The sequence below is a fragment of the Mustelus asterias genome, chromosome 6, assembly GCF_964213995.1.
Source record: "Mustelus asterias chromosome 6, sMusAst1.hap1.1, whole genome shotgun sequence".
Classification (NCBI taxonomy): Eukaryota; Metazoa; Chordata; class Chondrichthyes; order Carcharhiniformes; family Triakidae; genus Mustelus; species Mustelus asterias.
The window spans coordinates 55,866,471-55,879,191 of NC_135806.1; the positions used below are offsets into that span (position 1 = coordinate 55,866,471).

Consider the following 12,721-nt stretch of genomic DNA (forward strand, 5'->3'; position numbering starts at 1 on the left):
TCCACCAATAACTCCCCATTCTGAAGTGGAGGGTGCAGAAGGGGAACAGTATAGAGAGGTGGGAAAGAGGGATGGGATGGGGGGAACATAATGGGGGAAGAGCATGAGAGAGACAGATTGGCATGGGTGGGTGAGGCATCAGAGAGGGATGGGAGTGTTATAGGAGAGAGGTGGGCGGAATGGTAAAAATGATAGGCGGAGTGGCATTAGCAGCGAGTGTAACCACCTGGAAGGCATGGAATGGGGAACAAGTATGGGAGGGATGAAATCAGGGGATGGGTATGTTATGAGAGGGATGAATGGAACTGGATGGGTTTGGCATGAGAAGGATGGCACAGAATGGAGATTTAAAGAACTACTGTTGTGATAAAGAACACATTTCACTGCAAATCTATGTGTGTCTCTGGTTGCAAAAGTAATACTCAGTGGAATGTTCTTTTGATGGCATGGAAGGCATGGAATGGCACAGAAAGGGGATTTAAAGAGCCATTATTGTAATAATTTGAGGTGTACTGGTTCAAACATCATAGGAATATCCAGATTTAATCTAAATGTATTTATTGTATCACTGAAACAAATGTTCCAGTTTGTCATCTCTGGTATTGATGGTCTTGTTTAAGACATGTGCAAGCAGAATGAATGAATGAATGAATGAATTCTTTCTTTGTAGGAAGACCTTTATATCGGCCACCATGGGGAAAAGATGCTGGAAAGTTTTTGCAAATGGCAGCATGAAGAATTTGGAAGGAAGAATTATTTCCATAGTGATACATCTCGTAGTTGGAGGGAAGACTTGCCTGCTGTTGATGCAGCCATCCTGATCACGAGGTGAGAACCCACCCACATCCCGTGAAAAAGATAGAAAGAAGAATAGCAAGTAAGAGTTAACAGTTGCTTTGTTTTCGCTTGGTGCCTTGTGTTGCTTTGAATAGATCACCACTGAAAAGATCCCCTTAAAATAATTCCAAAAATAAGAAAACCCAATTGCAACACTTTTATATAGTGTGTTTAATGTTACAAAGCACCTCACAGGAGTGCTATAAGACATCATTAAACATCAGCAAATAATAGGACAGATGGCTAAATGGCTGGTCAGACATGTTAATGAGCATCTTAAAGTAGAAAAGAGAGGTAGAGAAGCAGAAAGGTGTAGCAAGGCTTCTGGATCTTTGGCCTAGGCAACTGAAGACGTGGCCACCAATGGTTTAGCGTTTAAAATCAGAGATGATCGAGAGGTCAGAATTTGATGAAGGAAGACATTTTAGAGGATTGTGGAGCAAGCTGGAAGAGATTACAGAGATTGAGAGTGTGAGGCCATGGAAGTATTTGCAGACAAGGATGAGAATTTAAAAAATTGAGACTTTTTTTGACTCTGAGCCAATGTAGATCAGCAAGCACAGGGGCGATAAGTGAACAGGATTTGGCAAGAGTAAGGATACAGGTAACAGAGTTTTGGACGATCTCAAGTTTATGGAAGAAGAATGTGGGAGATCAGTCTGGAGGGTGTGGAAAAGTCAAATTTAGAAGTAGCAAAGGTATGCGTAGTGTTTCAGAACGAGATGAGCTTGATCAGGAGTGAAGTTGGGTGCTGTTATAGAGATGGAAATAGATAGTCTTAATGATGGCGTAGATATGTCATGAGCTGACCTTGAGGTCAAATATTGTACCAAAGAACAGACCGTGGAGAGGGAACCAAAGACACTGGGCAAGACTTTACCACAACATTCAGACCCTAATGTTGGGATTTAAATGGGGGGTCTGATATGCACTTGCGCAATGATATTTCCAGAGGCAGTCTGCTAATTGGCCAACTCCAAGCTCACTATCCTATTAAGTGAGGCGGGAAGTATGTAAATACCGATGGTCCAATCAGAGGGCTGGCAGCCCCCACTAGGATAGGTGGGTGTGGCTGATGCAGCTTGGCGTTTCAAAATGGAGGCCCCCTTGAAGGGATCAGTATAATGTTGAATGGCTGAAGGTGGTAGGATCCGTGGAATGGAAGGAGATGCCCTCTGAGGGAGTCTTTGGGCCTCAGGGGTGACCGTTCCCTCCTGTATCAGTGGGTTGTGGAGCCTCTGGCACTAATCAATCACCGCTTCAAAATCACTTCAATGAAGCTGCTGACCTCTGCACATTCTACTATTTCAAAATGCTAGCAAACCCTCTAAATTGACCGTAATACTGGCCTTAATTGCCTGCTATTTCCCCCGTACCTGTGCCTCCCAACCCACCACCCCGGGACTAGGAAAATCCTGCACAATGGCTTCAGTCTTCTCAATATTTAATTGGAGGAAATTTCTGTTCATTCAGGATTGGTGTCGGATAAGCAGTTTGATAATTTAGCAATTGTCCGTGCGCCCGTTGGTGGCACAGTGGTTAGCACTGCTGCTTCACAGCACCAGGGACCCAAGTTTCCATTGCAACCTTGGGTGATTGTGTGAAGTTTGCACATTCTTCCCTGTCTGCATGGATTTCCTCCCACAGGCCAAAGATGCACAGGTTAGGTGGACTGGCCATACTAAATTGCCCCTTAGTGTCCCAAGATGTGTCAGCTAGGGGGATTAGTGGGGTAACACATGGGGTTACAGGGATAGGGCCTGGGTGGGATGCTCTGTTGGAGAGTTAGTGCAGACGTGATGGGCTAAAGGGCCTCCTTCTGCACTGTAGGAATTCTTTGGGTCAGTGTGAACGGAGGGTGGAGGCTCAATGTGAGTGTGAGACAGTGTGCATGTGTGAGTGAGAGTAGTTAATTGGGTTGGGGGTGAGTGCGACTGATTCAGTGAGTGTGAGTCTACCTTACACCCAGTCTCGGGTTTGTCACTCACTCTTGCCACCACACCAACACGCACACGCATCCACTCACACTCCCCCACCTATCTTGACGGACCCTTGAGTGAGGATAATATGCAAATGTGGCCCCTCTGATCGAAAAGTTTGGACAAGTCTGGTCCAGATTGATAAGAATGGAACCAGGATGACATTGGAATGGCATTGGCGGAGGATGCTACTGTCAGTGATAGCTGTGGGGTGATGGTTTTATCTTTGTCATAGTCATATTGACTGCCAATTGTGCCCTTTTAGATACTTAGGCAGGTGCAGAAATCCTGTTGGAGGGCTTCAAAGATGGAGTTCTGGGAACTTTACCAATATCAGTAATGTATTTAGCTCTAAAGTTGACCCTGATTGCTAAGCAACCTCTTCTACTTCTCCACAGCTCGTTTACTTTTTGTGTCATAACGCCCTCTAAGCACAATTTTATCTGAAACTAAAAACCCCGAGATGCAAACACCTTAGTCTAGTGTGAATCTAACTGTAGGTTTACCCTTCCTCACACAAAAATACTAAATTAAACCTACGTAAGACGTATAATAATGAACAATACAAATATAACTCCCTTAAAACTCTGTTTTCCTGACAATACTTCCCTCTGGTTTGGAAAAAGAACCTGTTCACCAGTATTGTCTGTTTCCTGTCACTTGGCCAACTTTGTATTCCTGCTGCCACTTCACTGTTTCTTCTATGATCATTAATTTTGTGGTATTTTATCAAATGTCTTTTGGAAGTCCACGTGCACTACATCAACTGCATTACCCCTAACAAGCTTCTCTGTTACCTCAATGAAAAAAAACTCAGTCTTTCTCACAGAATTTTGCAAAGACTGTGAGAAAGACTTGGGTAAAGCGAATGCAGTACAAATGCATGTAGGAGGCCACAGACTCTTGCCAGGGCACTGGGTGAAGGTGGGCTTCCCACAGGGGCAGTCTGTGATACAGGAGGGGCCTCCAGTAGGCCTCAGGGTTCCCGATCAGGAGAGGCTCCACCTAGCTCTCCCCCTCCCAGAGTTCACATGGGGTCCACCAGGTGTCTGCGGGCAACTTCCCCAAGAGGTAAAATGGCTCCCCTGTCGCTAGTGAAATACCAGCAGCATCAGGAAGAGACCATTAGTTGGCCACATAAGGTTTGGTGAGCTGACCACCATCTTCTCTGCTGCTGGTAAAATATGAATGCAGGCAGAAAGGTGATGGTCATGGCATACATTGACACCGCAACCAATAACAGCCTCCTCGCCACAGCCCATTCCTCATGTTGTTAGCGGTGGGGGAAGGGTTTAAAATTCCAACTGTTGCCAAGTCTCGGCAAAGGTTAAAGTGCTGTACACACTTCTGAGTGTTTCATTAAAGAAAGAATGTTAAACAAAGAGTGTGTGCAGTGTTGATTTGTCAGAATGACCTCAGGCATAGGAGATACAGTTATGAGGACACACATGAAAAATTGAACCATGTTTTACTGGAGCAAAGAAGGCTAAAAGGAGGTTAAATGAAGGGTTTTTAAAATTCTGAAGAGTTTTACCAGGATACGGAAAGAGTATTTATTCTGGTTTGGCAACTGCTAACTGTAAGAGAGAGAGAGGTGTACGAGATATACTCCTTACTCCTGCTATATTCCTTATACACCTATGACTGTGTGGCCAAATTCCCCTCCAATTCAATTTTCAAGTTTGCTGACGACACCACCATAGTGGGTCGGATCTCAAACATTGACGAGACAGAGTACAGGAATGAGATAGAGAATCTGGTGAACTGGTGCGGCAACAATAATCTCTCCTTCAATGTCAACAAAATGAAGAAGATTGTCATTGACTTCAGGAAGCGTAAAAGAGAACATGTCCCTGTCTACATCAACGGGGATGAAGTAGAAAGGGTCAAGAGCTTCAAGGTTTTAGGTGTCCAGATCACCAACAACCTGCCCTGGTCCCCCCATGCTGACACTATAGTTAAGAAAACCCACCAACGCCTCTACTTTCTCAGAAGATGAAGGAAATTTGGCTACGAGTCTCTCCAACTTTTACAGATGCACCATAGAAAGTATTCTTTCTGGTTGTATCACAGTTTGGTATGGCTCCTGCTCTGCCCAAGACTGCAAGGAACTACAAAAGGTCGTGAATGTAGCCCAATCCATAATGCAAACCAACCTCCCATCCATTGACTCTGTCTACACTTACCACTGCCTTGGCAAAGCAGCCAGCATAATTAAGGACCCCAAGCACCCTGAACATTTTCCCTTCCATCTTCTTCCTTCGGGAAAAAGATACAAAAGTCTGAGGTCACATACCAACCAACTCGAGACCAGCTTCTTCCCTGCTGCTGTCAGACTTTTGAATGGACCTGCCTTGCATTAAGTTGATCTTTCTCTACACCCTAACTATGACTGTAACACTACATTCTGCACTGTCTCGTTTCCTCCTCTATAAACGGTACATTTTGTCTGTATAATGCGCAAGAAACAATACTTTTCACTGTATGTTAATACATGTGGCAATAATAAATCAAATCAAATAAGGGGCGGGGGTTAAGAGCTATCTCTTAGAAAGTTATTAGAGCATGGAATGCTTTGGTGCAGGGAATCGATGAGGGAGAGAGCAATGCACTCTTTTTGGGGAAAATGGACGAGCATTTGAAGCAGTGGAAGATACATGGCTTGGGGGAAGAGCAATGTAGTGGAATAAAAACAAAGTGTTGCAAAATCTCAGCAGGTCTAGCAGCCTCCATGGAGTGAGAAAAACAGTTGAGCTAATGTTTCAAACCTAATATAATTCCTCTTTGTATACTGGACGCGACTTTAGCAAGAGGTGGTGGCATAGTGGTATTGTTGCTGGACAAGTAATTCAAACACTCAGGGTAATGCTTTGGAGTCCCAGTTTCAAACCTTGCTACTGCAGATGGTGAAATTTGAATTTAATGAAAACCCGAAATTAAAAGTCTAAAGATGACCCTGAAACTATTGTCAATTGTTGCAAAAACCCATCTGGTTCACTAATGTCCTTTAGGGAAGGAAATCTGCCATTCTTACCTAGTCTGGCTGACATGTGACTCCAGAGCCACAGCAGTAGGGTTGACTCTTTATTGCCCCCTTAGGGGTAATTCAGGATGGGCATTAAATGCTGGTCCAGCCACCGTTGCCCGCATCGCACAAACGAATAAAACAAAAAAGAAACTCTATTTCTCTCTCCACCGATGCTGCAGACCTGACGTTTTCTAGCACTTTGTTTTTATTTCAGATCTATGTTTCTATGTTTCTATCTCTCTATCTCCAACATTTGCAGTACTTCGCTTTTATCTGAGTAATGCAGCAGTCAAATAGAATGGCAGAACAGGTTTGAGAGGATGATTGCCCAAGCCATTTCCCTTGTTTTTACTTACAAGAATATATTCTGTAACTTTTCTTCTTTTTTAGGAAGGATTTTTGTGTACAGAAAGATGAGCCCTGTGACACTGTTGGTAAGTATAAATATGTTAAATATGTACAAGTATTATCAGGTTACCATGTTGAACATGTAACTAGCACAAAGCGCAGTTTTAACTTTGAACTTAAGTTTGTGAAATTGCTGTTCCATAGCACAAAGCATTTGATACACAGGATGAAGATTTCTGTCGTATGCTTGGTTTAGCCAAATTATAAATATGTTTATGAAGAACAGGTTTTCTACATTTAATGTACACAGGAAATTTTAGCCCTTTGCTTGATATTTTGCCAAATGTAACTTCATTCTGATTTAGAATTATAAATGGTAAATAAAACATACACAGCGTAAACTTACATACAAGGATATGACTGAAAGCAGGAGCCTTTATGATCCCCTTGCTCAAATATGATCCTCCAGTGATGGCTGTTTTACTTGGAATAGTTGCTTTAATGAGCTAAAGTTTACTTGTTTTTTTTTGTGCAAGTGGTAGCCAAAGTCATACTTGAATATTTCCTGTCTGACAAAGTATTTTTTCAGTCACAAATGTAAATCAAATAGGAACCATGACTATATTCCAGATATTATCTATGTGCACTATGTATGCATTATAAATTCCCCTTGATGGAGAATGCTGTCTGATATTCCCATCGACCTTGTGCAACAGAGAGAAAATGAGAAGTATTCTAAATTCCAGAAGATAGATGCATAGCTGTAAGATTTCCTCCTTGGGCTTGTTTTGATAATTGCTGGATACTCAGTATAGACTGATGCTTTGAAGAGTTGCGTATGTTCAACCTAGGAGGCAAGAGAGGTTATTGCAATGTGATAATAGGCCAGCTTATGAAATTGAAACTTGAAGTATAATTAATAGTGTAATTTACAATGGCATATTGAAACCTTTGTAATGTATTTAACTGTGACTGTAGGCATTAGGAATCTTATTGTTAATTGATATCAATTTCATGTAATTTTTAATTATCAACATCTGAAATTTAAGAAAGCTAACCATCAGTTCTCTGGATATGACAGTAGTTGTGATTATAAACCACAATGGTCAGTGCCCAGTAATGCTTTATCGATTATTTATTTTTAATTGGCAAGAGGGATGTTGGGTTCGTACTAAATGAAAAGGGTGACATGTTTGTCCTTCATATTGGAAACACCTCCGTTGGTTACACAAATTTCCAACTGTTGGCCCTACCCTGAACTATCCATTTGTGAAACAGGCAACTGTCCTGGCCACTCTGTTGGGTACATTTTCACTTAAACTATGACTGTATGTGATAGCTCGGGGCAGCAGATTAAACAACTTCTAAATGGAACTCAAGTTTGTAGTCATGCCTTATAATGCTTAGAGTAAGAAAAACTAGACAATTGGTCATTTGGTAGTACAGCACTTAAGTATTTGGACGGCACAGTGGTTAGCACTGCTGCCTCACAGCGCCAGGGACCTGGAGTCAATTCCCGGGTGACTGCACCTTCTCACCACGTCTGTGTGGGTTTCCTCTGGGGCTCCAGTTTCCTCCCACAATCCAAAGATGTGCGGGTTAGGTTGATTGGCCATGATAAATTGGCTCTTAGTGTCAGGGAGATTAGTAAGGAGATTAGCAAGGAGTTACGGGTATAGGACCTGGGTGGGATTGTTGTCAGTGCAGGCTCAATGGGCTGAATTGCCTCCTTCTGCACTGTAGAGATTCTATTATTCTATGAATCTATGATTACTAAAAAAGACATCTTAGGACAATCACACAAATACCAATGTCAGGGGAAAGAACAATTTTATATTGTATGGGAAGAAAATGCTGATTGGTCAGCAAGTGGACTCTGGTAGAGGTGTTCCCATGGAGAATGTACCAGTTGATGGTGACTGATTGTTAACTGCCAGGTAGATGGGTTGCTCAGTTGGCTGGATGACTAGTTTGTGATGCAAGAGCAGTGCTAACAGCATGGGTTCAATTCCCGAACTGACTGAGGTTATTCATGAAGCCCCTGCCTTCTTAACCTTGCTCCTCGCCTGAGGTGCGGTGATCCTTAGGTTAGAGTGCCATGAGTCAGCTCTCCCCCTCAAATGAGAGAGCAGCCTATGGCCATCTGGGACTATGGCAACTTTGCAATTTGAAATTTAAACCAGGCAGCTTGACTCTCATTGGTCAAGGCATTGTCGTGAAGAACGAGTCATGGAATGGCTGCCACTTATTTTGTTTAGCTGACAGGTGCAATGTGTGTACATGTTCTTTCTGCTTGCAAAGAACAGGGCCCTGTGTATTAATATATGTAGTTTCCAGTCCACGCAAGTGTGTCACACTGCAAGCCCGATTGACAATCTTAAATTGGTTGTCAGCATAATTGTTAGCATACTGAGGATTATTTAGCAAATGTTGTCCAATTGTGGAATCACATTAAATGCAGGGCACTGTGTTTTCAGTTTTGCAAGCACGGACTGGTTGGGTATTGTCTGTATCTTGCCTGTTGTAAACAGTAGAAGAAACATGAATGTTCTGGAAGCTGCATGTATTAATGCACACGGAAAGAACATAAGTGATAGCAATTCGCTGATTCATTCTTCAGGCCTTGACCAATCAGAGTCAAATTGCCTGGTTTAAATTTCAAATAATACTTGGCAATTAACTGTCAGGGTGGGAATGGCTGCAAAATCTTTGGCTTCAGCCACCATCAACTGGTGCATTGTCCATGGTGCATTCTCCATGGCAATGCCTCTACCAGTCAGAGTCCACTTGTCAACCAATCAGCTCATACAGTATAAAGTTGTTGATTTCCCCGATATTGGTATTGTTGTGATTGTCCTGATGAGTGCAAGATGAAAAGCTTGGACAAAATGTCATTTTTCAACAGTACTCAAAAACGTGACTCAATTGAAATAAATTTCGACTGTGTGTGACTTTTTGACTGCTGATTCACTTTAATCCGTGTTACACCTCTGATCATTTTTATTTCCATTGATTTGAAAATTAGGAGGGACATAAAATGAGTTATAGATTTGCAATGACCTATTTTCACTAATAACACCAGATCTGATTCCCCCATTGCTTTCTATGACAGTTGATATTGGTCAAAGGTTTATATCTGTTTTGGCACTGTTAAGTAGAGTTAGCAATAACTCTATTGATGGTGTTCAAAAACTGCAGCCTAGAGACAGGTTCATGCTGGTTTCAGTGTAAACTGGCCACAAGAAAGGATCCCAACACTGGAATGAATCGACCAAAGGCTTACCTGATATTGGGCCTCATTTGAATGAAAAAGGCGAGCTGCAGATGAATGCTGGGCATCCCCAGGCAACATAACAAAGAATAAACATTAGATTTTGGTCTGCTGTCTTGCTGCCAGTGGCCTGAAAGTGGGATCTGTGAAGAACTGCAATGTTTGACAGGCAAGGGATGAATGGGAGAGGGATATGTAAATGGATGTGATCAGAAGAGGCACAGATATGACAAAGAACAAAGAAAAGTACAGCATAGGAACAGGCCCTTCGGCTGTCCAAGCCTGTGCTGATCATGATGCTCTAACTCAACTAAAAAAAACCTTTTGCCCTTATTTGGTCCGTATCCCTCTATTCCCTCCCTATTCATGTACACATCCAGATGCCTCTTAAATGTTGCTAATGTGCCTGCTTCCACCATCACCTCTGGCAGCGCGTTCCAGGCACCTACCACTCTGTGAAAAACTTCCCTCGCGCATCTCCCTTAAACTTTTCCCTCTCACCTTGTAACTGTGCCACTTTGTAATTGACACTTCCACCTTGAGAAAAAGCCGCTGACTATCCACCCTGTCTATGCCTCTCCTAATTTTGTAGACCTCTGTCAGTTCTTCCCTCAGCCTCCTTCTTTCCAGTGAAAATAATCCTTGTTTATTCAACCTCTCCTCATAGTCAACACCCTCGAGAACAGGCAACATCCTGGTGAACCTTCTTTGCACTCTCTCCAAAGCTTCCACGTCCTTCTGGTAGTGTGGTGACCAGAACTGCACGCAATACTCCAAATGCGGCCTAACGAAGGTTTTATATAGCTGCAACATGATTTCCCAACTCTTGTACTCAATGCCCGGCTGATGAATGCAAGCATGCCATATGCCTTCTTAATCACCTTGGCTGCCTGTATTGCACTTTTAGGGAACTGTGGCCCTGCATGCCCAGATCTCCCTTTGTATGTTAATGTTCCTAAGGGTTCTGCCATTTACAGTATAATTCGCACCTAAATTTGATCCTCCAAATGCATCACCTCGCATTTGTTCGGATTAAACTCCATCTGCCATTTCTGTGCCCAAGTCTCCAATCTATCTATGTCCTGTTGTATCCTTTAGCAATCCCCGGCACTATCAGCAACTCCAACAATCTTTGTGTCATCCTCAAACTTACTAATCAGATCACCCATATTTTCCTCCAGATCATTTATATATACTACAAACAGCAGAGGTCCCAGCACTTGTCCCTGCAGAGCACCACTAGCTACAGGTCTCCAGCCCACCCCAAATCCCATGTGATTTCAGTTTTTGTACCAATCTGCCATGTGGGACCTTGTCAATCGCCTTACTGAAGTCCGTATAAACTTCATCCACAACCCTTCACTCATCAATTATCTTTGTCACCTCTTCAAAAAAACTCAATCAAGTTGGTGAGACATGACCTTCCCCGTACAAAACCATTCTGTCTGTCACTAACTAGTCCATAAAGGAGGTGTAATTGACAACCTATAGCAGTACTTGGCATTGCAAGAGAGAAGTTTGGCGCAACTCCATTTCTGGCTCCAAAACTGGCTAAATAGTTTTCAATGAAGGTCTCTGGTATTTGCTTTATGGATACTCTAATAGCTTCCACCTAGACCACATTTTCTTGCTGTGTTCATGACAGCCTAGTTTTGGGATGTGTCTCAAACAAACGTTTCAGGCTTAAACCTTAGCCACCTCTTTTTCTGTCTTTAACAACATAGATGTTAGCACAGTTCCAAAATGTAATAGCATGCACATCCTTTCTGCCATTTTGGGAACTCAGGCAATCATTTTGGGGAGGCTATGACATACTGGTATTATCACGAGGCTAGTAAGGGTAATGCTCCAGGGACCTGTGTTCAAATAACACCATGGCAGATGGCTGAATTTGCTTTCAATAAAAAGTATGAGATTCTAAGCCTAATGATGACCATGAAACCATTGCAGATTGACAGATTCACTAATATCCTTTGGGGAGGGAGATCTGCCATTGTTCCCTGGTCTGGCCTACTTGTGATGCCGGACCAACAGCAATGTGGTTGACTCTTAAATGCCCTCTGAAATGACCCAGCAAGCCACTCAGTTCAAGGGCAATTAGGGATTTGGCAATAAATGCTGACCAAGCCAACAATGTCCGCATCCCATGAATGAACTTTAAAAAAAAATTTGCAGCTGAATCATAGTGTGTAGCACCATCAAGTTTCTAGTTCAAGACACTTCTGTTCTCCAGGCATCAACCCAGAAATAGTTAAATAATCAGCCTCCCAAAAATACCAGACATTAGTTACTGGCAAGATTGAGTTACTCGTACTTAAATTTGAAGTATAATATTCTGAAGGAAGAGACAGACAGTGATATTAATGGCCCATTTGGCCCATGAGAACAAAGTAACGTCAATAGTTTGTATCATCAAAATAAAAGGATTCAAGTTTTTAAAGTTTTATTCAACCTTGTGTAATCCAACTAATGAGGATATGGATAATTTCCTGACAATCTTAATCTTCTATCATCAAATGGAAAAGAATGTTGAGAACTGGATAAACCTGTCACTGAAGGGAGATTACACAAGTGATTTTAATTATGGCTGAATGCAAATCCTGAAGATTAGATGTCTTCCCTGTAGAATTTTATGCACAGCCTGGCTATGCTTGGACTGGCACTGTATTTGAGAGGGGCGGAGGGGGGTTTGTCCGTATAGCCTCAGCTAATTACCAAACAAGGAAGAAGATACTTTCATGTTGCTGTGCCAATTAACAGTTTGCAGTGTCGATGGTAGCCATGATGTGGAGATGTGAGTTAACAGGACAGTTGCATTATCTTCACCTCCTGATGCTCTCTAACTTGCGAATCTGATGACAGATTCCAGCATCCATGGAACAGTGAGGCATCACTGCCATCAGAACAAAGTAAGTCAGGTAATTTAAATTTCAATAATTAAGGAGCAAAGTGTATTTCAAAATGGTGCATGAGGAGGTTCTAATCATTCCCTGGTTTTCCTTAAGGGTGTGAATTGTAAAATTTTGCCTAAGTTGCTGACAGCCATTTTAAAGAAGCTATGACCTGAACTGATTCCTCTTGACATCACGGTGGCACAGTGGTTAGCACTGCTGCCTCACAGGGCCAGGGACCCGGGTTCAATTCTGGCCTCAGGTGACTGTCTGTGTGGAGATTGCACGTTCTCCCTGTGTCTGCGTGCGTTTACTCCGGGTGCTCCCACAATCCAAAGATGTGCAGGTTAGGTTGATTAGCCATGCT

At 42.6% G+C, this 12,721-nt stretch overlaps 1 protein-coding gene across 1 annotated transcript in view; it reads left to right on the forward strand.

Annotated features, from left to right (window-relative positions):
• Window positions 1–12,721, forward strand: part of LOC144495299 (A disintegrin and metalloproteinase with thrombospondin motifs 19-like) — a 461,034-nt gene that overhangs the window by 30,507 nt on the left and 417,806 nt on the right. The window contains exons 6-7 of the mRNA XM_078215388.1: window positions 671–828; window positions 6,235–6,278. Of these exons, the coding sequence (XP_078071514.1) occupies window positions 671–828; window positions 6,235–6,278 (202 nt within the window). The remainder of the gene's footprint in view (window positions 1–670; window positions 829–6,234; window positions 6,279–12,721) is intronic.